Genomic DNA, 27,340 nt, shown 5'->3' on the forward strand with positions numbered 1-27,340 from the left:
CCCGCGTTTGCAGTGGGGGCTCCTTTTCCTGCTGCACAGCAAGTTACCAGGGTAACGGAGGTCTGCCGCTAGAGGTGTGTGTGTGTGTGTGTGTGTGTGTGTGTGTGTGTGTGTGTGTGTGTGTGTGTGTGTGTGTGTGTGTGTGTGTGTGTGTGTGTGTGTGTGTGTGGTGTGTGTGTGTGTGTGTGTGTGTGTGTGGTGGGGGGGGTGTGTGTGGGGGGTGTGTGTGTGTGTGTGTGTTTTGACGTTACCCCCCGCCCTGCACATTACCCCCCCTGCACTTTATACCCCCCCTGCACATCATCCCCCGACCCCCCCCCCTGCACATCACCCCCGGACCCCCCCTGCACATCACCCCCCGACCCCCCCTGCACATTATCCCCCCTGCACATTATCCCCCCCTGCTGCACATTATCCCCCCTGCTGCACATTATCCCCCCCTGCACATTATCCCACCTACACATTACCCCCCCCCGACCCCCCTGCACATTATCTCCCCCGACCCCCCTGCACATTATCTCCCCCCCTGCACATTATCTCCCCCCCTGCACATTACCCCCACCTGCACATTACCCCCCCCTGCCCATTACCCCCCCCTGCCCATTACCACCCCCCTGCCCATTACCCCCCCCCTGCGCATTACCCCCCCCCCCTGCGCATTACCCCCCCCCCCTGCGCATTACCCCCCCCCTGCGCATTACCCCCCCGCGCATTACCCCCCCTGCGCATTACCCCCCCTGCACTTTATACCCCCCCTGCACATCATCCCCTGACCCCCCCCCTGCACATCACCCCCCGCCCCCCCCCCCCTGCACATCACCCCCCGACCCCCCCTGCACATTATCCCCCCCTGCTGCACATTATCCCCCCTGCTGCACATTATCCCCCCCTGCTGCACATTATCCCCCCCTGCTGCACATTATCCCCCTGCACATTATCCCCCCTACACATTATCCCCCCTACACATTATCCCCCCCGACCCATTATCCCCCCCGACCCCCCGGCACATTATCTCCCCCCCTGCACATTATCTCCCCCCCTGCACATTATCTCCCCCCCTGCACATTATCTCCCCCCTGCACATTATCTCCCCCCTGCACATTATCTCCCCCCCGCACATTATCTCCCCCCCGCACATTATCTCCCCCCCTGCACATTATCTCCCCCCCTGCACATTATCTCCCCCCCTGCACATTATCTCCCCCCCTGCACATTATCTCCCCCCCCCTGCACATTATCTCCCCCCCCGCACATTATCTCCCCCCCTGCACATTATCTCCCCCCCCTGCACATTATCTCCCCCCCCTGCAAATTATCTCCCCCCCTGCACATTATCTCCCCCCCCTGCACATTATCTCCCCCCCCTGCACATTATCTCCCCCCCTGCACATTATCTCCCCCCCCTGCACATTATCTCCCCCCCCTGCACATTATCTCCCCCCCTGCACATTATCTCCCCCCCTGCACATTATCTCCCCCCCTGCACATTATCTCCCCCCCCTGCACATTATCTCCCCCCCCTGCACATTATCTCCCCCCCCTGCACATTATCTCCCCCCCCTGCACATTATCCCCCGACCCCCTGCACATTATCCCCCGACCCCCCTGCACATTATCCCCCGACCCCCCTGCACATTATCCCCCGACCCCCCTGCACATTATCCCCCGACCCCCTGCACATTATCCCCCGACCCCCTGCACATTATCCCCCGACCCCCCTGCACATTATCCCCGACCCCCCTGCACATTATCCCCCGACCCCCCTGCACATTATCCCCCCCCTCCCTGCACATTATCCCCCCCCTCCCCTGCACATTATCCCCCTCCCCTGCACATTATCCCCCCCCTCCCCTGCACATTATCCCCCCCTCCCCTGCACATTATCCCCCCTCCCCTGCACATTATCCCCCCCTCCCCTGCACATTATCCCCCCCTCCCCTGCACATTATCCCCCCTCCCCTGCACATTATCCCCCCCCCCCCGGCACATTATCCCCCCTCCCCTGCACATTATCCCCCCCCTCCCCTGCACATTATCCCCCCTCCCCTGCACATTATCCCCCCCTCCCCTGCACATTATCCCCCCCTCTCCCCTGCACATTATCCCCCCCTCCCCTGCACATTATCCCCCCCTCCCCTGCACATTATCCCCCCCTCCCCTGCACATTATCCCCCCTCCCCTGCACATTATCCCCCCCTCCCCTGCACATTATCCCCCCTCCCCTGCACATTATCCCCTCCCCTGCACATTATCCCCCCCTGCACATTATCCCCCCCCTGCACATTATCTCCCCCCCTGCACATTATCTCCCCCCTCCCCTGCACATTATCCCCCCCTCCCTGCACATTATCCTCCCTCCCCTGCACATTATCCCCCTCCCCTGCACATTATCCCCCCCTCCCCTGCACATTATCCCCCCTCCCCTGCACATTATCCCCCCCTGCACATTATCCCCCGACCCCTGCACATTATCCCCCCCCTGCACATTATCTCCCCCCTCCCCTGCACATTATCTCCCCCCCCTGCACATTATCCCCCCCCCCTCCTCACATTATCCCGTTTCACACCTACATAGCAAATAGGGCTAATTTGCATATTCTTACTTGCACAAACCTGACACATAAAGGAGTGATAATGGCATATTTGTGCGGTGACCCCTGAAAGCGTTATCGTATTCCCAAAGCCCTCTTGCCTTTCCTAGTATTGCATCACTTATTTTCTTAGCATGTCGCTGCTATGAAACATGAAAATAAGACCGCTCTTAGAAGACTTCCCACAAACATTACCTTGTGAGACAATAAAGATCTCAATTCCAGTTGTTGCTGTTGTGTGGAGCATACACTGCTCTGCTTAACTCAGATAAAGATATTTTGCTGTTTGAAACTGCTCCTCCCATTCTCTTGTACCTTATTTTCAAGACAAATTAAATGACACAATGTCCTGCTCCGAGGTGCAAACCTGGCACATTGGGAATAGAGTTGCCTGTTTGTGCTTCAAAGAGGACCCCGAGTTGTTATTTAAAACACGTATGATATGAGGGAGAAAAAGTACAGTACATGCTGGTGGAACCTTTCCAACAGCAAAGCTTCTGTTTGTGTTTTGGAAAGGACTTTAATATAACATTGCTGGGTATCCGCATTGAATAAACAGAGGATGTATTTCTAACCGTGAATATGCAGTTGAGAAGAGAGCCAATACATGACCCTTCTGTTTCTTTTTAATATTAAAAGCGCTTTGGGGAGAACTACGTATTATACCAACTTGGCAGAAGTGCCACTGCGTCCGCCCTCGTGCAAATTAGTGGAATGATAATATTTCTTCTGCTGTGCTACGCGGCTGCATTCTGCAATTCACAAGCTAAATAAAGAACTGTAAAACATTCCCCCCGAGTGCTTCCTCTCCTAATGTCGCTTGTGGGGCACATGAAGGAAATAAACAATGCAGAATACCAGGCTGTGGAATTGACTCTGGATGTGCTGGGGCGGTTAGTTTTCAAGATCTGTGTAACAACATTTCTAACCGTATTTCTAACCTTTTGAGTTTGATAATAACTACTTCATATAGCGTTTTTCTCCCAATGGGACTCAATGTGCTTCACAATTACAGTATAACGCGTGGTACGCAGCACATAGGAATGTTACAGACAGTCCCTACCCCGTAGAGCTTACAATCTATGTTTTTGGTGCGTGAGGCACAGGGAGGTAAAGTGACTTGCCCAAGGTCACAATGAGCTGACACCGGGAATTGAACCAGGCTCCCCTGCTTCACACTCGGTGTCATTGTTATCAGTCAGTGTCTTTACTCACTGAGCCAGTTAACCTATTTATTTATTAGTAAAATATTCCCTTTTATAGTTCTTTTTAGTAAGTGTGACTTGTGAACATTGTTCATTCTCGATATAATAGTCCTTTGTGTTTTCTGTAAAAGTGATCAGATCTGTTACCCAAAGAGGCTTCTGTTTCCTTAGGGTTTTTTCAATGGAAAATGTGACGCGGAAATTAATTGATCCCATTACAATATGAGTGTCACAATGAAAAAGAATGGGGGCGTCTTGCAGTTTTCATGGGCAAACAGAACCAAAAAGTGCGACCAACACCCAAATATAATCATATAGGAAAAAATGTTCTGGCCCCTTATGCAATGTTTCAGAATAAGTCCATAAAAATGTACTTACGAATCTTGTGTTTATTCGTGAACAATCGTAGAGTACAGACAATGTTTCAGTTCCATCCATGGACCTTTCACCTGATGCTGAAACATTGCAGAATGTTGCATGACCAGAACTTTTTTCCTATAAGAATATGCGTCGCCTAACTCCTGCTTTTGATATTCTCCCCAATTGTTTGCTGTACACGGTAAAATAACAACAAAGGGTCAGATTTACTAAGTGCGCGATGCAGGTTAGCGCAATACGAGCCCACGTTAACTGCCATTCACATAAATGGCAGCAACGCAGGATCGCAGGTAAATGTCCTGCATCTGTGCTTGGTGAATTGCAGTGAAAGTGCCTTAATAAAGCAACACTAAGACACACATTATAGTCAGAATGCTTCTCCTGCTGTCAGTTTAGCTGCAAAACATTGTACAGTTTGGTTTAAATAAACACCAGTATATTTACTCATTACAACATTATACGAGTGGTTATTGACGATCAGTGTTTTCCCAGGCGTTTCATGGCTCGGGCGTCAGACAACATAGATTGTTCGGATAATGAGGAGTCGTTAATACAGACCAGGCCCATCAGCAGAGGGTCAGACTACTCCTATGATTTGTTCGACTCCTTTACTGATGGATCCAGCGGGGAAGAGGAAAGTGACTCATTTGAAACATTCTCTGAGAAGGAATCTGACCAGCTTTCATTATCTGAGACGGCTAGCAGCAAGTCTGAAATAGTGGAGGACACCTCTGGTCAATTGTATCAAGGTATTGTATGGCTTGTTTGATTGCTACATTTGCAAACATTGCGGTCATTCTGATAGCCGCTCTGTAACTGAGCCCTGATCACTGCAGGTTAGCTCTGTGGCTGAGCCCTGATCACTGCAGGTTAGGAAGCCGCTCTGTGACTGAGCCCTGATCACTGCAGGTTAGGAAGCCGCTCTGTGTCTCAGCCCTGATCACTGCAGGTTAGGAAGCCGCTGTTACTGAGCCCTGATCGCTGCAGGTTAGGAAGCCGCTCTGTGTCTGAGCCCTGATCACTGCAGGTTAGGAAGCCGCTCTGTGGCTGAGCCCTGATCACTGCAGGTTAGGAAGCCGCTCTGTGGCTGAGCCCTGATCACTGCAGGTTAGGAAGCCGCTCTGTAACTGAGCCCTGATCACTGCAGGTTAGGAAGCCGCTCTGTAACTGAGCCCTGATCACTGCAGGTTAGGAAGCCGCTCTGTGGCTGAGCCCTGATCACTGCAGGTTAGGAAGCCGCTCTGTGTCTGAGCCCTGATCACTGCAGGTTAGGAAGCCGCTCTGTAACTGAGCCCTGATCACTGCAGGTTAGGAAGCCGCTCTGTAACTGAGCCATATCGCTGCAGGTTAGGAAGCCGCTCTGTGTCTGAGCCCTGATCGCTGCAGGTTAGGAAGCCGCTCTGTAACTGAGCCCTGATCGCTGCAGGTTAGGAAGCCGCTCTGTAACTGAGCCCTGATCACGGCAGGTTAGGAAGCCGCTCTGTGGCTGAGCCCTGATCGCTGCAGGTTAGGAAGCCGCTCTGTGTCTGAGCCCTGATCGCTGCAGGTTAGGAAGCCGCTCTGTGTCTGAGCCCTGATCACTGCAGGTTAGGAAGCCGCTCTGTAACTGAGCCATATCGCTGCAGGTTAGGAAGCCGCTCTGTTACTGAGCCCTGATCACTGCAGGTTAGGAAGCCGCTCTGTGTCTGAGCCCTGATCGCTGCAGGTTAGGAAGCCGCTCTGTAACTGAGCCCTGATCACGGCAGGTTAGGAAGCCGCTCTGTGGCTGAGCCCTGATCGCTGCAGGTTAGGAAGCCGCTCTGTAACTGAGCCATATCGCTGCAGGTTAGGAAGCCGCTCTGTGGCTGAGCCTTGATCGCTGCAGGTTAGGAAGCCGCTCTGTGTCTGAGCCCTGATCACTGCAGGTTAGGAAGCCGCTCTGTAACTAAGCCCTGATCACTGCAGGTTAGGAAGCCGCTCTGTGTCTGAGCCCTGATCACTGCAGGTTAGGAAGCCGCTCTGTTACTGAGCCCTGATCACTGCAGGTTAGGAAGCCGCTCTGTGTCTGAGCCCTGATCACTGCAGGTTAGGAAGCCGCTCTGTAACTGAGCCCTGATCACTGCAGGTTAGGAAGCCGCTCTGTGTCTGAGCCCTGATCACTGCAGGTTAGGAAGCCGCTCTGTGTCTGAGCCCTGATCACTGCAGGTTAGGAAGCCGCTCTGTGTCTGAGCCCTGATCACTGCAGGTTAGGAAGCCGCTCTGTGTCTGAGCCCTGATCACTGCAGGTTAGGAAGCCGCTCTGTAACTGAGCCCTGATCACTGCAGGTTAGGAAGCCGCTCTGTGGCTGAGCCCTGATCGCTGCAGGTTAGGAAGCCGCTCTGTAACTGAGCCATATCGCTGCAGGTTAGGAAGCCGCTCTGTAACTGAGCCATATCGCTGCAGGTTAGGAAGCCGCTCTGTTACTGAGCCCTGATCACTGCAGGTTAGGAAGCCGCTCTGTTACTGAGCCCTGATCACTGCAGGTTAGGAAGCCGCTCTGTTACTGAGCCCTGATCACTGCAGGTTAGGAAGCCGCTCTGTGTCTGAGCCCTGTTCACTGCAGGTTAGGAAGCCGCTCTGTTACTGAGCCCTGATCACTGCAGGTTAGGAAGCCGCTCTGTGTCTGAGCCCTGTTCACTGCAGGTTAGGAAGCCGCTCTGTAACTGAGCCCTGATCGCTGCAGGTTAGGAAGCCGCTCTGTGTCTCAGCCCTGATCACTGCAGGTTAGGAAGCCGCTCTGTGACTGAGCCCTGATCACTGCAGGTTAGGAAGCCGCTCTGTTACTGAGCCCTGATCATTGCAGGTTAGGAAGCCGCTCTGTAACTGAGCCCTGATCACTGCAGGTTAGGAAGCCGCTCTGTGTCTGAGCCCTGATCGCTACAGGTTAGGAAGCCGCTCTGTAACTGAGCCCTGATTACTGCAGGTTAGGAAGCCGCTCTGTAACTGAGCCCTGATCGCTGCAGGTTAGGAAGCCGCTCTGTAACTGAGCCCTGATCGCTGCAGGTTAGGAAGCCGCTCTGTGACTGAGCCCTGATCACTGCAGGTTAGGAAGCCGCTCTGTAACTGAGCCCTGATCGCTGCAGGTTAGGAAGCCGCTCTGTGACTGAGCCCTGATCACTGCAGGTTAGGAAGCCGCTCTGTTACTGAGCCCTGATCACTGCAGGTTAGGAAGCCGCTCTGTAACTGAGCCCTGATCGCTACAGGTTAGGAAGCCGCTCTGAAACTGAGCCCTGATCACTGCAGGTTAGGAAGCCGCTCTGTAACTGAGCCCTGATCACTGCAGGTTAGGAAGCCGCTCTGTGTCTGAGCCCTGATCACTGCAGGTTAGGAAGCCGCTCTGTAACTGAGCCCTGATCACTGCAGGTTAGGAAGCCGCTCTGTGGCTGAGCCCTGATCACTGCAGGTTAGGAAGCCGCTCTGTGTCTGAGCCCTGATCGCTGCAGGTTAGGACTCGCTCTGTTACTGAGCCCTGATCACTGCAGGTTAGGAAGCCGCTCTGTAACTGAGTCCTGATCACTGCAGGTTAGGAAGCCGCTCTGTAACTGAGCCCTGATCACTGCAGGTGTCAAAGCTTAGAAATAAGATCAATGAGTCAAATACAGGGTTCAAAACGTAACACATGAGTTTATCTGTACCAAGGCACAATTTGGGAGACAAGAATTCAGAAAGAACTCAAGCCTCTGAAAACATATTGCTTAGTATCACATTTTTATACATTTCAAAATGAGTAATACACCCCTTAAGGGGGCTGGCTTACAGATAAGTGATGATATGATGACATGCAAAAATATATTAGTTGATACATATATATGCTTTACATTGCTATATTCTTATCGATAATTTACCATAATGTGGGCCTCCCAACCCTGTGACATAAGGGAGTTACTGTGTTCAGCCCTGTATGTGACTGTATCTGTGAGATAACAACTACACTATGGTCAGCAGAATTATCTAAGACGAGAAACCGCTTACGAATGCTATTTCAATTCTTGCCTGCCTTGTAGGAATTAAAAAGGGTTAGTTATATCTAGGAGCGATACTCTGCAGATTCAAACATTCACAGTTCATTCATTCATTCACGAATGAGACAAATATACATTCATATAGCAAACACTCAGAAAATGGTGGTTTAGGCCAAAATGGAGGTGATGATAGCCACTCACATTATCTCAATCTTCACAGTCCTCTCTTTTTATTCTTGAAAACATAGTCTTTTAAGGATAATTCAGAAAAAACTCAGAAGCGTTGCACTGGCCTGGAGGGCCCCAATTTGCATGGCTTTGATAGTTCTGGAAACTCACAGAGCTGCTGGCTATCATCTCAGCCAGGTTGGTCTTTCTGCCATCATCTTCATCTGTATTCCATTGAGGAGGACTGACTTTTCCTTCTGAGATTGCATCTTCCGTAGTGTCGTCTGTGATCAGTGGCATGGCCTGGGTAGAGGGTGTTACACACCTTTGCAGTATGGATTTACTGCACATGACACAGTCATACAAAACAATCAGAACTGCAAGCACACAGACAAATCCATCCATCAGTTTCGCTTCTAGAAAACCAACCAACATGGTAATTCCTAACGAAACTCACCTCTTATCTCCACCTTTCCTTAATCTCTCCTGTATCTCTGCGATCTTCTCTACCTCATGCTCAATCTTACCACTTTGATCTCTAAATAACATAACATTGCTCTTTAACTAGGGCACACACGCTAAAATATAGTCCAGTGCCATTCTATTCTGTAGGGCCATTAATCTAATCTGTACCTGCTTTTGATTAAGTAAATTAATGAATGTAGTTGTATGATTGAGAACATCATCCAGTACATCCGTAAGTACATTGAGCCTGTCATTTAGCAACTCAACTCCTACATTAGGAAATAAGCAAACCCAAAATTGTTCTTTCCATAGACTACTTTTCAACCCCTGTGCGTTGGAAGTGGCTCTGCTATTCCTGATCCTGCCAGTGGGTCATTGTAAAGGCAGGTACAACTGTACCTAGATAGCAGGACCCTGTCCAACCACATGGTAATACTCTGTAGGCCCATTTTCCACAAATCCAATACACTCCCTAGATAAACTAGAATTTGTGCAAGCACATTTTACTATCTTAATTAAACTGAAAAATTAAGGCTACATCCTCCCTGTAAATTTTTAGTTCAGGGCTGTAAATACATTTTCATACAAGTTTCATTAGTTGGTGGAGACACCTGACCCATAAATTGTTTGTTGTTCCCAGTGTAATTTCCACCTAAAGGAACCTCATTTACCAGTGGAATTCGGTTTAGAAAAGTTTCCTGTAAACAAATTCAAATTAACATTTCATCATTTTAAATTCGGCATTAGTGTAAGGTATCCCTACTCAAGGGGTTAAATGTAATTCTCTCTTACGTCATTGGGGGCCACTAGAGTATGGCAGGGATTCATTGTATATATTCCCTTGTGACCCATTAACCTGTGTAGCATTGTGCGAGATTGTATGATTGTCTGCAAACTGATGTGACCATAAAACAATAAACATTACAAATATTTCAAAACTGATCATCCCTTATCATCATCTGGATGGTGTAGGCTGATCTTGCCTAGTGGGGCATACATCTTAAAACACACTCTAAAGCATAAAAAAATAATATTGAGTCCTGAAAAAAACAAATTGTTCATTTAAGTCCGGGCCTTGATAATATTGAGTTCAGAAAAAACAAATTGTTTGTTTAAGACCGGGCCTTGCCTGAAGTCTTAATTCCTTGGTGGTTAAATGTTCTAGGATTATTGTGCCTAGATACACTAACAGTTGGTAAAAAACGCTGGCTTGATGATTCTTTGTCTTTGTTAACTGTTTACGGTGGTGCCGGCACTTTTTTCTTGCAATGATGCTGCTTTGTATTCTCCTTGGTAGACTGTATAAGCTGCACCTAAGTTTGGAGAGACTTAAACATTTCATTAATAAAAGCACAAGGAGAGCGCTTTTAGCCACTATAATTTAGTATCAGCACAATTTTTTTTTTGTTTTTCACCACTATCTTGGCATCCGCGTATAAAATAAACACAAAAAATACCTTGCTCACCAATTACAAAAGAAAGAAATCAACGGTGCATAGGAAAGTATCGTAAGAGAACACTGATAAGTGGCAAGAGGTTGTCACTAAAAGTCCCTAAAGCTTGCACTCATTGTAAACTGCAAAATATACATAAAGTACCAGTTAAATAACTAATACCACTAATATCAAATTTATTCCAGACCAAATGGGAAATATCCACATAAACCTAACTATAACACAACTAAAACGTATACAACTTTTTTACAAGCTAAAAACTTACAAAATGCATAAAATGACAACTAATAAATCATAAATAAAAGAGTCCCCATGTGAACGAAACGGACAGTATACGGTAAACAAAAATGCTAATATGAACACAAAGCCCTATCAGAACATGAGGGGCCAGTGACCATAATATACTAACAATGCTAATTAGCTTCACCACAAAACACTGCACAGTAGCAGCTTATCACATTAATACTTAGTTCCCAAACAGACTAAAAATAAAGCTATCCAATAGTTATGCTGGAAAATGTAAAGAGGAGGGGTATATCCCTCTCTACATGAATATTCATGCAATAACATGTTGCTATGTGTAGCAATGAGTAGACAGCACCAAAACACAACACAATATGAATGGAGTCATATCGGCAAGGAATATTCAAGGATAAATAACAAAACAACACACATAAGGTAATGTTGCAATTAACAAAATAGGCAGAGTCCGCATATAGACAGGTGTGTAATGGAAAATCATATAAATTATCCTCTCTTTTGTTCATATGCAAATCCTATGACATGTGAACAACATACGACAAAGGATGATGGTATTTAAAACATCAGCAGCTTGAGATTTAAATATATATATATATATCATGAATTTGACAATAGCTACTGCTTTAAAAAAATAAATTCTAGATAGCCTACAGTTGCATTCTTTAAAATGAGAGGCTATAGATCAGGGTTCAAATTAAGACACCTTTTGGAGGGAAAGGAGAGGTAATGGTTAAAAGTTATAAAAATACATCACATATGCAGTTAACTTTATAGGAAAAATTATTTCATATCTGATTTTATGCTTACTCGTTTATATTGTACGCTTTGTGAAGTACTGAGTATACTTTTGACACTATTCAAATACGGAAATACATATTAAATATTATTGTATTGTTAATGAAACAATTATTACAAATAGCGTTAAAAAACATCTCCTAATTAGAACAAATAGAATTGAAATGTGTTTACTGGTTTCTGCGTAGAGGTAATTTGGATACTGCATGTGGGGATTATAACCCCTTCTTGTAATAATTCCTACATAATGGGGGCTATGCCATCTAAAGCATTTCATAAACTATGAGGTATTTATCCTAAAATAGATACAAAAAACAAAAAGCATAATTTCACATTTCTCTGATACAGAGCAAAATGAACTTTACAAAAAATAAGATAAAACCCCAAAACAGACCTGTTTGACCCTGCAAACTCAGTCCCAAAAATAAATAAATTACAATATCATTCTCTTTCCCCATACTATAACTAAGCTGCTTTTAAACCTTTCTTTTTTTTTCTTTTTTTCTCTCAGCTTCTAGTTAACTTTTCATGTCTGGAACGTGGTTTTTGTACATTCCTTAAGCTGGAGGAGGGGGGCCAGCCCGCTTGGCTGCTTTTAACCTTCCCTCTTTTAAATAACTGCTGTTCAAAAATCAGACGAGCAGTGTATTTAAGAAAACAAAGCGTTAGTTTCCTATTATAAGTTTGAACAGAGAAACCTTGATAACTACAAACAAAACAAAACATCTCTGCAACCCTTCTTATAAAAACATAAATCTTATTGTTTTATTTACTATATATTTATAATTCCTTATCTTTCTTACACACACCCACACAGACACATACACACTGTTCTCTGAGTTTATCTTCCATCAACATTCATTCTTCTTTCTACAAAACTCCAACACGATCTTAATCTTGTGGGCCAGAGTAAAACTTAATAAAGCTTCCTTACTCCATAAGATCAGACTCTTTCTTTTTGTTTAAATAAAAAATAAACATTTACTTTTTAAAACTTTGCATTATACTGTAGATATACCTTGCTTTTAGTCCTGACTCCTCTAAATCAGCACATGCAATTTAAATTTAGAACTTCATTTAAATATTGTAACACAGTATCTCCTACGCCCAGGAAAAAATGTGCTTCAGTGAAAAAATACAAATTCATATTTGAGTCAGGGTGAAATGACTTCTTTTTACAACTGCCAAATTTTCATTCTCTTTTAAAATATTACACTAACAGACTTTAACATACAATACTTCCTAGGTTTATTTTAAATGCTACTGTCATGCCTTGTAAATGGCAGCAGGCTTAATACACTTTGACAAAAGGGTTTAAACTTAAATGACCCTTTTACAAGAGATTATTTGTTATTTTTATGATTAGTACAACAAGTGACAATGTGAAGCGCTATGTACACTAATGGTGCTAAATGAATAAAGACATTCATACATGCATACATACATTAACTATCCGAGTGGCATACAAACACTTTACTCCATGACATGTATATTATTATGCCATCAAACTAGTTTCTATGAGCTTTCTAAGATAAAAACAAACAAAAAACATTTAAAGAGGATGTCCTCTTTTTCCATGCAGTATTAATGCATTCATTCCTAAAAAACTACTTTAACATTCTTAAATTCAAGCCATTTCTTCCTAGATTAATAATTAACTTCCATGTCTCACAGACATGCAACTCCTGTGCCTCACAAACATGCAACTCCTTTTCAGTGAAAAAGGGTGAGAAAGGGGGAAGAGGAAAAAGGGGGTTGAGGAAAGGGAGATGAGGAAAAGGGGGGTCCAATAATGCTGCAGTTATTTTTAAAACCGAGCCTGATATGTTTCACTTTCCTTCTTATTCAATATATTCTGCGTCACTAAATATCCATTTTTAAAACATTTTATTGCCATAAAGTCCACACATAATTTCAAGGGACGTACCCTTCGCCGGCGACTGCTGAGAACATAGGTTTCCCCATAATTCTCCTCTATTACACCGATCAACGTTAGCTGACCATGTACCTTACACCGATCAACATTAGTTGACCATGTACCAATAAGGTGCCCCAACCCTTGGTATAATATAAGTAGAATATAGAGTTAAGGAACAGTGGCCTTAAAAATAGTTTCCTGCTGTTCCTTAACAATAGTTCTCTCCCCAAGTTCTAGGAGACTTAACACCTTATTAATTATTATACCTTCCGGGCCCTCACTTGGCCCTGCCGTTTAGCGGCACACGGTATAACCTGAGTTTATGGCAATAATACAAAAACAACAATAACAATACCTGATCAGTATAATATTGATAAACTCACGTGATACAGGGTGTCCCGTCACTCAGGTAGTTTGCCTATAAAGAACAAACTGTCTACAGATTACTCAAACTTTAATCTAACGGCTTTTTTTGTTAAAAAGGATAAAGCCATACCTTATTCCAAGTGTGCACGTTTGAGTAATGTAGGCAGCTGCTCCGTCTGGGGTCTCCTGGTCCCGAGGTATTGGGTCCCTATTCAAGGATGCGCCATCTGTCAAAGCTTAGAAATAAGATCAATGAGTCAAATACAGGGTTCAAAACGTAACACATGAGTTTATCTGTACCAAGGCACAATTTGGGAGACAAGAATTCAGAAAGAACTCAAGCCTCTGAAAACATATTGCTTAGTATCACATTTTTATACATTTCAAAATGAGTAATACACCCCTTAAGGGGGCTGGCTTACAGATAAGTGATGATATGATGACATGCAAAAATATATTAGTTGATACATATATATGCTTTACATTGCTATATTCTTATCGATAATTTACCATAATGTGGGCCTCCCAACCCTGTGACATAAGGGAGTTACTGTGTTCAGCCCTGTATGTGACTGTATCTGTGAGATAACAACTACACTATGGTCAGCAGAATTATCTAAGACACGAGAAACCGCTTACGAATGCTATTTCAATTCTTGCCTGCCTTGTAGGAATTAAAAAGGGTTAGTTATATCTAGGAGCGATACTCTGCAGATTCAAACATTCACAGTTCATTCATTCATTCACGAATGAGACAAATATACATTCATATAGCAAACACTCAGAAAATGGTGGTTTAGGCCAAAATGGAGGTGATGATAGCCACTCACATTATCTCAATCTTCACACAGGTTAGGAAGCCGCTCTGTGACTGAGCCCTGATCGCTGCAGGTTAGGAAGCCGCTCTGTAACTGAGCCCTGATCACTGCAGGTTAGGAAGCCGCTCTGTAACTGAGCCCTGATCACTGCAGGTTAGGAAGCCGCTCTGTAACTGAGCCATATCGCTGCAGGTTAGGAAGCCGCTCTGTAACTGAGCCCTGATCGCTGCAGGTTAGGAAGCCGCTCTGTGTCTGAGCCCTGATCACTGCAGGTTAGGAAGCCGCTCTGTAACTGAGCCCTGATCACTGCAGGTTAGGAAGCCGCTCTGTGGCTGAGCCCTGATCACTGCAGGTAAGGAAGCCGCTCTGTAACTGAGCCCTGATCACTGCAGGTTAGGAAGCCGCTCTGTTACTGGGCCCTGATCGCTGCAGGTTAGGAAGCCGCTCTGTGTCTGAGCCCTGATCACTGCAGATTAGGAAGCCGCTCTGTAACTGAGCCCTGATCACTGCAGGTTAGGAAGCCGCTCTGTAACTGAGCCCTGATCACTGCAGGTTAGGAAGCCGCTCTGTAACTGAGCCCTGATCACTGCAGGTTAGGAAGCCGCTCTGTTACTGAGCCCTGATCACTGCAGGTTAGGAAGCCGCTCTGTAACTGAGCCCTGATCACTGCAGGTTAGGAAGCCGCTCTGTGGCTGAGCCCTGATCACTGCAGGTTAGGAAGCCGCTCTGTAACTGAGCCCTGATCACTGCAGGTTAGGAAGCCGCTCTGTAACTGAGCCCTGATCGCTACAGGTTAGGAAGCCGCTCTGTAACTGAGCCCTGATCGCTGCAGGTTAGGAAGCCGCTCTGTGGCTGAGCCCTGATCACTGCAGGTTAGGAAGCCGCTCTGTAACTGAGCCCTGATCACTGCAGGTTAGGAAGCCGCTCTGTAACTGAGCCCTGATCACTGCAGGTTAGGAAGCCGCTCTGTAACTGAGCCATATCGCTGCAGGTTAGGAAGCCGCTCTGTAACTGAGCCCTGATCACTGCAGGTTAGGAAGCCGCTCTGTGTCTGAGCCCTGATCACTGCAGGTTAGGAAGCCGCTCTGTTACTGAGCCCTGATCACTGCAGGTTAGGAAGCCGCTCTGTGGCTGAGCCCTGATCGCTGCAGGTTAGGAAGCCGCTCTGTAACTGAGCCCTGATCACTGCAGGTTAGGAAGCCGCTCTGTAACTGAGCCCTGATCACTGCAGGTTAGGAAGCCGCTCTGTAACTGAGCCCTGATCACTGCAGGTTAGGAAGCCGCTCTGTGGCTGAGCCCTGATCACTGCAGGTTAGGAAGCCGCTCTGTAACTGAGCCCTGATCACTGCAGGTTAGGAAGCCGCTCTGTAACTGAGCCCTGATCACTGCAGGTTAGGAAGCCGCTCTGTGTCTGAGCCCTGATCGCTGCAGGTTAGGAAGCCGCTCTGTTACTGGGCCCTGATCGCTGCAGGTTAGGAAGCCGCTCTGTTACTGAGCCCTGATCGCTGCAGGTTAGGAAGCCGCTCTGTGTCTGAGCCCTGATCACTGCAGGTAAGGAAGCCGCTCTGTGACTGAGCCCTGATCACTGCAGGTTAGGAAGCCGCTCTGTAACTGAGCCCTGATCACTGCAGGTTAGGAAGCCGCTCTGTAACTGAGCCCTGATCACTGCAGGTTAGGAAGCCGCTCTGTGGCTGAGCCCTGATCACTGCAGGTTAGGAAGCTGCTCTGTAACTGAGCCCTGATCACTGCAGGTTAGGAAGCCGCTCTGTAACTGAGCCCTGATCACTGCAGGTTAGGAAGCCGCTCTGTAACTGAGCCCTGATCACTGCAGGTTAGGAAGCCGCTCTGTAACTGAGCCCTGATCACTGCAGGTTAGGAAGCCGCTCTGTGTCTGAGCCCTGATCACTGCAGGTTAGGAAGCCGCTCTGTGACTGAGCCCTGATCACTGCAGGTTAGGAAGCCGCTCTGTTACTGAGCCCTGATCACTGCAGGTTAGGAAGCCGCTCTGTTACTGAGCCCTGATCACTGCAGGTTAGGAAGCCGCTCTGTTACTGAGCCCTGATCACTGCAGGTTAGGAAGCCGCTCTGTGGCTGAGCCCTGATCACTGCAGGTTAGGAAGCCGCTCTGTTACTGAGCCCTGATCACTGCAGGTTAGGAAGCCGCTCTGTGGCTGAGCCCTGATCACTGCAGGTTAGGAAGCCGCTCTGTAACTGAGCCCTGATCACTGCAGGTTAGGAAGCCGCTCTGTGTCTGAGCCCTGATCACTGCAGGTTAGGAAGCCGCTCTGTAACTGAGCCCTGATCACTGCAGGTTAGGAAGCCGCTCTGTGACTGAGCCCTGATCACTGCAAGTTAGGAAGCCGCTCTGTGTCTGAGCCCTGATCGCTGCAGTTTAGGAAGCCGCTCTGTGTCTGAGCCCTGATCCTGGAGGATCGTATATCGCACCTCCAGTGCATTGAGGTCACACCACGTTGTATTACGCTGAAGCCTGTAACGCGAGGCTGCATGCCGTCTCTCGGACGTGCCATTCTTGGCCACATTGCGAACTTCCATCAATGCATTTTAAATTGTAAACTATTGTTATTTTTATAGTTTTCTAATAGTGTTGGACAGTTAGTATTACTGTTCCCGGGGCACTCTTTGTTTTTTTTCTTATTAAAGGTACTGATTAAAAGAAATAGTGACACATTTAGATGATGTTGCTTTTTTGCAAAACTTTTAATACTCCAGACATCATTTTTCCGGTCTAACTCTCCAGAGATAATGTCTTTGAACGTGTTAGTTTTGTCTAGATGCAAAAATAAAAAAAAATTGCATTTCTTGTTTCTTTCTCTAAAGACTGTTTAACTCTTTCATTGCAATGTGTGGCAACTCGTGCAGTTAACGTTAAGATAAATAAGTGCAGAATATTTTTGATTTCCTGGTGTACTATTCGGGAAGTACACCAAGGGGATTGATTTGTATTTAGTGAACAGATGCATCTGTCAGATTGAAAGCCCATGAGAGAGAGTGTGTCTAACAGCCTGACCTCTGGGGCTCTTTCTAGCACGGAAATTGTTTGGGAAATGGATAGAAATTCTTGAAGACCGGAATCCGGTGACAGCAGCTCGTACATCTGGAAATCAGCCTAAAACTGGTGAGTGATAACTTTGGAACTATAAAAGTGTATGTCTTTGTTTGAAAATCTGTGTGTATATCAGAACATATACACCCCTCCCCACCCCCCCCCCACACACACACGTGATTGCACTAAGACAATCAGTTAAGAAAAACGAAATCATTAAAAAGTCCACATCTAAACGTGTGTGTGTGTGTGTATAATATATGTTTAGTTATGAAAATAGGAAGGAGAAGCAGAGCATACTTCTATGCGGATAAAAAAATGATGAGAGCGCGTTCCCATAGATAAAAAATAACCCATTTATTGGATCATGTAATAAACATACGAGGGCACGTAGCCCACACCTACGCGTTTCACGCCGAGGCGCTTTGTCAAAGGATGTGTTTAAATCCTTACTACTGTCCTATGTGGGATTTATCCAGTTAATAATGTCATGTTTTTGGGATCTTTCTACCTTCATCTATTTGCAAATCAGCACATGGATACCTGAGGGGTACATATTTGCGGACAATTGTTTTTTGATGTTTCACACAGTGATATCTGCCTTTGTTTTTTAGAGCACCACACAGTTTTTTGATATGTTTAGTTATGGACTCTTTATTAATGATTTTGTTTTTCTCAACTAATTGTCATAGTGTAATCGTGTGTGTTTGTGTGTGTGTGTGTGTGTGTACACGTAGTTACATTTCAGGGTAAAAAAAATGGAATTAAACCCTGGCTAAATCAGTTATCCGTGTTATGTGTAATTTCCGAGTGCGCTAAGCATCTATTTATCGCGAGCTCGCTTAATGCTTTCGTCTGAATCCCTTGTGGCTTCTCTTATTGTTTCATACACTGAGACGCAGCCTTGATTACCTCTTAATTGGTTTTTGCATAGAAGTGAAGATGATCTTGCTTAATATATTCAGCTGCATAATTAAAGCCGCTTTCCGAAAGTCGGAGGACGTTGCTAAGTGCATTAAGGCGGTAATTGTAAATGTAATGGGAGAACATTTTCCGTTTAGCCCTTTAAAAGTTTTTTAAAGCCGGATTTCGTGTTAGGGTTCTGATACCTGGGGGTATTGTCCCCTTCCCTTTGGTAGGGACATGCCCTGCATGTGTAGTCACATGTCGAAGCTCAGCACCTGAATAGCTGCTGTTTAGATGCTGGGTGATGATTTAGATATTGGAACATACTTATATGAAGTATATGGATGCACTCTTAGGAGTGGGAGTCTTCTATCGTTAAGGACAGAAAATAAATATGAAGAAAAAATGGAATGCAAAATTAATTTCCTAGAGCGCTTTTATGCACTGTTATTTATGTCAAAAACCGCTCTGAAATACGCTGCTCATGAGAAACATTCCTCACCATTGCAGCTGCTGTAACTGGTGATGGGCATAACACCCGCACAGAGACTGCAGAGAGGCAGGAGGAGGCCCTGCAATTGTTTTGCTCAGCGAAGATTCGGCACATCCGCCACCCACCGAAAACACGCAGGCAAAGAGAGCCGCGCTCTGGCACCAACTCCAAAGGTCAGGCGGCTGGTGACGTCACGTGTCTTATCCCTAATCAGCTGCTGAACAGACTGCAGCTGGAGAACATCAGAGTAACCGTGAAGCAGGTACTTGGGAGCTGCGTGTACTGAACTCATTCATTCCAGGCACCTCTGTAAGCGATGCTAGCACAGTCACCACATCCAACCGTATAATGCTCACGAGTATCTCACCCTCAACTATACAAAACCTTTTCTCTTGGAACAGGGGGTCTCAATTCCAGTCCTCAACCACCCCCCCCCCCCCCCCAGCAGGCCAGGTTGTAAGGATATCCCTGCTTCAGCACTGATTGAGCCACCTCTGCTGAAGCTGGGATATCCTAAAAACCTGACCTGTTGGGGGGTCTTGAGGACTGGAGTTGGGAGCCCCTGTCCTAGAACATAATAACCAACAGATTCTTACCCGCTCAGCCAGTTTGTTTCTGCGACACACAACCTGTCAAATAAACACACTAATAGCCAGCGGCAGAGCTGTTGGAGTGAGGTGGGGGGGGGGGGGGGGGGGGAGATGAGCAGTAGACTTTACCAGTTGTGTATTTTTTAGATCGTGTGCAATGTTTGGTAGGAGTCCCTTCTCAGTAACAATTCAAGCAATAATATCCTACTTGTATTTGTTTTTAAATAAATCAGTTCTGTATATTAGATAAAACTTACTAAAAAAAAATATTTTAAAATTCAACTTTTAAAGCTCAGTTGAAGCTGCCATTTAATATATATATATATATATTTTTTTTTCCCATTCAATATGAGCATCAATACAATCTGCACACTGACAAGTAAACAGAAGCAGGGAGCTGGATACTTTTACAGGGGCCGTTTGGGGGTCTCCACCACTGACACTTATGTTGGTGCCGCAGCGTTGGCTTCAAAAAACACTTTTATTAGCATGAATGTTGCTGGTTTCCACACCATGTTCCTCAGCCTGAATGGCTGCAGAGTTGTGAAGTGCTTGTGCTTGGCATTGCAGAGTAAGGCCGCGCGTATAGTGTCCGCGACGGGACGGGTGACGTCACCAGCATTATAAGCTCAGCCTAAGATCTCATACTAGCTACTCCATAACGAGGACCCATTGGAGAAGAGGATATTCCCTGTGATGTTCTCACTTTGCTTCCGCTCTCCAGGTGACAGAGACTAGAATGCACCAACCTTCTACCTGTCCAGATTGCTGCACTAAACAGGCCGAGCTGGCGATGTCTGACTTTCTCGGGCAAAGGAGAAGCAAACTGGAAGCAAGTTTACTGCGAGAGAAAATGGAGGAGCACCTTTACAGCAAAGTAAAGTAATTCTTTCTCTCCTCGTTCTCCCTCTCCTCCCTCTCCATCCTTCCTCCCCTCTCCATCCTCCCCTCCCTCTTTCCTCGTTCTCCCTCTCCTCCCTCTCCATCCTTCCTCCCCTCTCCATCCTCCCCTCCCGCCTCCCCCCTCTTTCACTCCGTCTCTCTCTCCCTCCTGTGTCTCTCCATTCTCACTCTCCCTGTCCCCCTCTGTCTCTCTATCCCTCGCCTTCTATCCTGTTGCTCTCTATCCTCCTTGCTCTCTGTCCCCCTCACTCTCTATCCCCCTCTTTCTCTCTCTATCCCCCCCCTCTTTCTTTCTCTCGCACCCCCTCCCCCCCCAGAAATTCTTGACAGTAGCAAGGCAGGCAGATGTAGCGAAGGGCGTTCAGTGAACCAAGTACTGTAGAAAGAATCAAATTATTAAAGGGAGATTTATTGCCATATTAAACTAAATCCATATGACTGAGTATTGCTATAAAGTGCCACAGAAGGTGACCCTGTGCAGGTGCTAACGGTTTTACTGCGAGAGCAATCGGGCACTGCAGGTGTTTCCTTTCCCTCCGCAAAGTCTTTGCGATTTCTTCTCCTTTATCTCCCCAGTGATGTGCAAATAAAACATTGCTTTGGGAAGGGGATGCATGATTTTATTACATTCCTCTCCTTCCTCTGTTATATCCCTCTTCCGGTTTCAATCAAAGACAATGTCGTTTCTCTTGTATCTCCCTCTCAGGATCTGATCACTTGTATTGGAGAAATCCATCATTCTCTCCCCAGGCTTTCTGACAAGCCCAGCACCATCTGGCAAAGGCTGCACTGTAGCGTTAAGAAGACATAGCAAGTTACCACTAACCCCTTGTCTGGTTACACCGCGTCACGCTGGTCTGAGTTCTTCCAAACCTACATGGCCAGTCCTCCCTATATTCGTCTTTTTTGTCACTTTCTGTCACTTTCTCACTTGAAGACTGAGCAACTGATTGAGCCCCCTGTGCTGAAGCTGGGATATCCTGAAAAACTGACCTGTTGAAGGGCTTGAGGACTGGAATTGCCCACTCCTGTGTTATATGTACCATACACACCATTATTATTATTATTATATTTAATATTACATTGAAGCTGTTTAACCTTTTCATTGCTGGACTTCCTGCACAGCATTGCTGATACATCCTTAACAAAGCTCTATCGCGAAACGTACGTCGGGAACGTGGTGGCGTCAGATAGTAGGCGTCTCCACTCACCAGTAGCGTCTGCACCCTTCGGGTGCCGGGAAGTGTCCGGTGGCAGCCCCAGCTCCAAAAGTGGTAACTTGTCTGGCCAAAAAAGCAGAAGGGAATCCGGGACCCTAACGCGTTTCACTGACACGGAAACTCTCAGTTATAGATTGCAGCGGCAACTTATAGCAGAGTACAAGGGGAATCGCCAACGCTCCTGAGTGCTTCATGAGCACCCTCACAGCAGTTCCTTACAATACCCCATCTGGTGTAATTACACAGTAAAGACTGTTAGTAACATAGGGAGCCAACTACCAATGTCCCTTTCAAACCCCTGAGAGCATCACTAAGTATATAGACAACGGAGGTCAGGAAGCTAAAGAGTTAATCACCAGTGCCCCTTAGTGCCTCACAAGCACGCCCACGGGTGTTAGGACACACGTAATGACTGCTTCACCCTCGGACATATGAGCCTGTTATATGCTACCAAGAGTCATATTAATCTATAGACTCTACGAGTTAGGCAGCGCTACACTAGCTTAGAACTCCCATGTTCCCATACACCTATAGGCCTGATCCACCTATAGGCCTGACCCACAATTTGGCAAATATAGACTACTCCTATTCATCCACTAGGATACTTAGTCTGTATGCACTATATTCCACTCCCAGCACCAATCTATGACTGACAATATCTGCCTTTATTCTCTGGTGGTTTTTACGATCAACAATTATTTTGTTAATTCACTCCCCCCCATTATTTTATGTATTTGTTTCATAAAGTATAGTATTTTTTTCATACCAGGTTACCTTTTACTGTTCAATCCGGGAATACAATGACATTTACTTTTGTTAAAAGATTTTTTTTAAATGTTTCTCTATGCTAGTCGCAATCATTAACAACTCCTGTTTCCTTCAGGCGTCTAGAGAATGCACAGAATTGGGTATTCTCCTTGGTCTTCTTGTTAATCACCCGTTACCTTCGTGCACCTTAGATACAACCCTGGTTGAGCAGGTGGAACCTTAACTTTTTACATCCAGCACTAAAGGAATTACCATTTGCCATGTAATATATGCCCACTTTTGTATTCACCTTTCTTCGTGTGTAGGAGGCAATCTGTTCCCCCAGCTGTAATGAATTAGATATGCATTTCCTTCTCTATTATCACTTCAACGGGAAATTCAGGACAAAGGGAAATAATGTGTGAAAATGAGGTTAGCAGGGATGGCAGGAATACTGTGGCGTATGCATTCCTAGTGTCCATACCTGCATGTCGGCTAAAGCATGTAACGAACACCGTTATATTTCTAATCTCTATCATGTGTTCCATAGAGGCAAATGTTTTTTGGAAGAGGCTACTATCGGCGCAATGGAAAGAAATCCGTGAAATAGTGCCAGCTGCTAAGGTTTGTTAATGTGAATAAAATAATATAGAAAATTGGCAGAAATAGAACCTTCTATAAAAAGTACATCTGCATAAGCGCATCCAACAGGCATTACTTCAGCATGTTGCATTGTTCTCTGGAGTTGAAGAGGTTACAGTTGCTTTGTCGCGGGAGGGGAGCGGAGAATACGATCTAAAGGACAGATTACTGTTACATTTCTGACTTTCTCATACATGTAAAATTCACTTTTCTGTTTTTAAATAGTGTGTGTGTTTATATGTTGGACATCGTATTTATTTCCAACATTTCCATGAAACTCGGGAACCTTACGTAAAAATCCCACTGCTTGTTCCACCCGCCGGTCACGTTTCGTCTTTATTAACTGCCCGATTCAAACAAGAAATTGGTTGAAGGTAAAGAAAGAGTTCGCTAGTTCAATTGTTTTTGCCCCGGAGTGAATGCACCATTAACTATTTTGCTGCCTTAGGAACATGCAACATATACAGGCCTGTCTGGAAGAAATGGGGTTAACCCAGAGGTGGCCAACTCCAGTCCTCAAGACCCCCAACAGGTCAGGTGTTACGGATATCCCTGCTCCAGCACAAGTGGCTCAATCAGTTGTCCTGTTTGGGGGGGTCTTGAGGGCTTGAGTTGAGAACCCCTGGGTTAATTGTTTACAGCATCTCAAAGTAAATAGCACACCGTACTGTCAGGTTCATCTGTAATTATTCATAAACTTTATTGCATTATTTATCTCTCCAAGACATACTTGAAACCAACATGTACACTTTCATGTACCATTCTTAGTATTTTTTTCTTCTCTTTTCTTTCAAAATAAATAATAAGTTAAATTGCAGGTTAGGCCTAGAAAGCGGTTTGTAGCAAATCTCATTGGGAAAAACAAAAGCGCTAATATAATTACTGAGCAGTGAATTTGTTCAAACACTATAATAATCTGACACTACAATACTAAACATGAGTGGGTTCCTTTTTTTCTAGCTGACTTTTTAAAACATTCATGTGTAATAGCCCTCTTTTCTTCTTTTTGTTTTTATACTGAGCATGTTTTGTTCACAGAAGCAAAATACTGTACAATGTGAAGAGAAAAGCTAGAGAGTGCACTATATCAGGATAAATGCAAGCACGTTCTTTTTAAAGTCATTTCTGTAAATATATTGAAAAACACCTACACTTATATTACATTCAATAGTCTTAGAAAATATTACTATATGTAAAACCCACACGTGGCGGTTATCTCCTGCATCGCACATGGGAAAACAACAAAAGAATCAAGTACAAGCGAGCCATTCTTGGCCCAGTTGACTTAATTGTGAATGTTTCAAACATAAATACTCTCTGTTCTTGTGCTGGGGGTGACGTAAGTGCCAGATGAGTTAATTTTACAGCCGGTGGTAGGTTTGTTGTAGTTACATTGTAGTGATACATTTTGATGGACCACCCATAAAGTTGCTCACAGATGAAATTATAGGGTAGAGAGTTTTTGACGCCTCTTTGTACTTGTTAACTAACCAGACCCGTTCTTGCCACGTGACACCTGTTCTCCGATCTCTGCACTGGCTGCCTGTAAAATGGCAAATTTATTTCAAGATTGGCTTGCTGACACACAAAGCCCGGGGTCCCGGCTACCTGAGAGCTTCTAGTTCCCTACACTCCCATTCTCTCACTTCCATCTGCAGGTGAAGGACTCCTAACTGTTCCCAGAATCCCAGTGACTTCCTTTTGGCGCTTGAGCTTTTAGCCACGCTGCTCCCACGCTCTGCAACAGTCTGCCTCGAACAGTTCGAGAGGCCCGTCTCTGGGGATCTATAATAACAGGCTCAAGACCTACCTGTTTACCCAGGCGTTTAACTAATGTACCACAACCTGTCCAACATTTAATAGCTACAGCACCGTCCCATCCTGTATTGTCTCTTTTATAGCCTTAAAAGTTTTCTTATTTTGACCTTTTTGTAACTGAAGCGCTTTGAGTTCCATTGGGTGAATAGCCCTATATAAATAAACTTGTTATTATTATTACATGTTTGTCGTGTACATGAAAGAAAGATTTAAACATTGTGAAAGCTCTGCACACAATCATTTCATCTATCAAGAACCATTAGGTATCACAACCTACGCGACAACTACACTACTCCAGAACTTGAAACTACGCCATGTGTTGGGAAAACCGATATGGACGAGAAGATCTGCGAAGGCCACGACTCAAATTCCGCATAATCTGGATCATAAAATGTACGTTAAAAAACGGAAGGATTTTGATATGTATCCCTGGAAGAAATAAGGGAGAGGGAGATATGGCAGAGACTTGCACATACACCAAGGTATCACTAAGAGAAGTGCTAGCACAAGAGGTCTTGATCGGATGTTGGGAGGTTCAAGGAAATGTGTCGTCACTGATAGGGAAGTTGAGTAGATGGAACAGACTCCCAGCCAAAGTGGTGGAGTCCAATATAATAAGAACATATTACAAATGTTTTGACCTCCACAATTGTGTCTTAAATATAGAGAAAACGGAGTGTAAGGCTTTTTAGCAGCTTGTGGAAATGGGCAGGGTGTGGAAATGGGCAGGGTGTGGAAATGGGCAGGGTGTGGAAATGGACAGGGTGTGGGCTGAGTGGTCCTTATCTGCTGTTAACTTCTACGTTGTCACTGCAATTTCTTTCTAAGGCCGCGCTTATAGTGCTGATGACGTCACCCGTCAACATCAGCGAAAGATATAATTTGTTTTTTAGCGACGATCACCATTGACATCACTAAAGGGGGCGGGCAGCACAATTTGATTGGTTTAGAGACAGTCACATGTGGCGACTGTCTCCAAAAAATCAAATAGACCCGGCTACCAATTTTTTTGCCGCACTGTCGCGCTTACTATAAGGGCTTGCGACTGAGCCAATGTATTTGATTTGGAGCGACGTCGCCGTCGCAAGGCACTATAAGCGCAGCCTTATACTGCTATTTGGCGGCAATGCTAACAAGAAGAACACATTGATTTATTTTCACTCTGCTCAGTGAAACTTTAAGTATATTTAGATTGCTATCCATGGACCTTAAAATCCCCGGCTCAACTAAAGGTGTCTCCCAGCGCTGGAAGGGGCAGAAGGCGATTTAATAAATATGACCCTAAATGCATTTCTGAAGATGTGATGCAGTTGCTGCAGAACTGATGTTTTCAAAACAGAAAAGTTACTCCGGTTGTGAGATGAACCATTGATGAACACGAGCATTCCCTGTTCTGTGCAGCGCACACTGCACATTTCAGTTATTGCAGGATTCTGTCTCGCTACATTGAGTCAAGAGGTGCCAGGTGCCATGTTTTTCTCCTGGTCTCGCTGATACTCTTCCTGTGCCCGCTGCAGTTTTTTGCCTCTCAGCTTCCACTTATGAAAGCAGTAAGTCAGTAGGGATGTCATTACCAAGGAGAGAATGATCGCCAGCACCACTACCAAGACAACAGTGGAGGACAAAGCGCCATCTAAAAGTCTGAGCTCCAACTCATTTGTCACATTCAGCTTTGTCAAGTTCTCGTAGTCCTTGTTATATGACGGATGAAGCAGATCAAACTTGGGCCTCATTGGATTAAGTGTTGATTTAGTTTTTTTACAAACATGAGCTTGGATTGTTCCCTGTAGTGCACTGTATTTACACCGCCCCCACAGGGGGAAACATAAATAGGATTGCCCACGTGCAGGAGAATGGGGAAATCGGGTGTCCCTGACACACCGAGAACTTTGTGTATTCAACACCTTAACCACTTCACCACAGACCTTTCCAGATGTCCCCTGAAGTATTCGGTCAGCTGAATAAGACTATAGTTTAGCCTGTATAGTTAAAACTCTAAACTAGTCCAAAATATGACTTTTCCTCAAGTGCAAGAAACCACATCCATCTGTATAAGAATTTCTTCCATCTACAAGCAGGCCGTGTTTGTCTTCAAACAGAATTCTGGTAGCTGTTGTTTATAAAGTATTTGGGTCCAGATACCTTTTATTGAGCCAACATGATATATCATAGATGTTGCACATCTCTCTAGACCTATTGGTGGAGATCAGATGTGCAGCTGCTGTGTAATTAGGAGAATTATGGTGCAGAGAACTCTAGATGTTTATTTGAAGATTTGCGTCTAAACTTTACCTTCGCACGCGGACGAGCATTTCAACACGGCGTGTCATTCACTGGATATATCATTCATTGTGCAGACAGTCGTTTAGGTCTCGTGGGATTGCTCAGCTTATCCCTTAAGAAAGTATATCCATGCAGGTGTTTCCCGTTGCTCGCATGTAAGAAGTTAATTCATTGTTCAATGTCCTGCTGTTTCTTAAACCGACCTACAGAAAGAAAATGAGATGAGGAAAATCTCCCATACAAAACTCTACAATGGAGTCATAACGTGCACAGA

General features: G+C 45.4%; 1 protein-coding gene and 1 long non-coding RNA gene across 3 annotated transcripts in view; one reads left to right on the top strand and one right to left on the bottom strand.

The window, feature by feature from the left end:
- C16H8orf48 (chromosome 16 C8orf48 homolog) lies at nucleotides 1–24,963 on the top strand. 2 transcript variants are annotated; one of them, XM_075573547.1, is made up of 6 exons: nucleotides 1–74; nucleotides 4,667–4,923; nucleotides 17,447–17,536; nucleotides 18,881–19,125; nucleotides 20,178–20,330; nucleotides 21,063–24,963. In XM_075573547.1, exons 2-6 carry the CDS (start codon nucleotides 4,674–4,676, stop codon nucleotides 21,165–21,167), a joined length of 843 nt encoding a protein of 280 aa, XP_075429662.1. In that variant the 5' UTR covers nucleotides 1–74; nucleotides 4,667–4,673; the 3' UTR covers nucleotides 21,168–24,963. The 2 variants fall into 2 exon arrangements, with proteins under 2 accessions (XP_075429662.1, XP_075429663.1); XM_075573548.1 differs by having other exon boundaries at nucleotides 22,874–24,963.
- Nucleotides 23,641–27,340, bottom strand: part of LOC142467623 (uncharacterized) — an 11,417-nt gene continuing 7,717 nt past the window's right edge. Inside the window, exon 2 of the long non-coding RNA XR_012788442.1 lies at nucleotides 23,641–27,269. This is a non-coding gene — a long non-coding RNA (uncharacterized LOC142467623). The remainder of the gene's footprint in view (nucleotides 27,270–27,340) is intronic.

The sequence above is a fragment of the Ascaphus truei genome, chromosome 16 (assembly GCF_040206685.1).
Source record: "Ascaphus truei isolate aAscTru1 chromosome 16, aAscTru1.hap1, whole genome shotgun sequence".
Classification (NCBI taxonomy): Eukaryota; Metazoa; Chordata; class Amphibia; order Anura; family Ascaphidae; genus Ascaphus; species Ascaphus truei.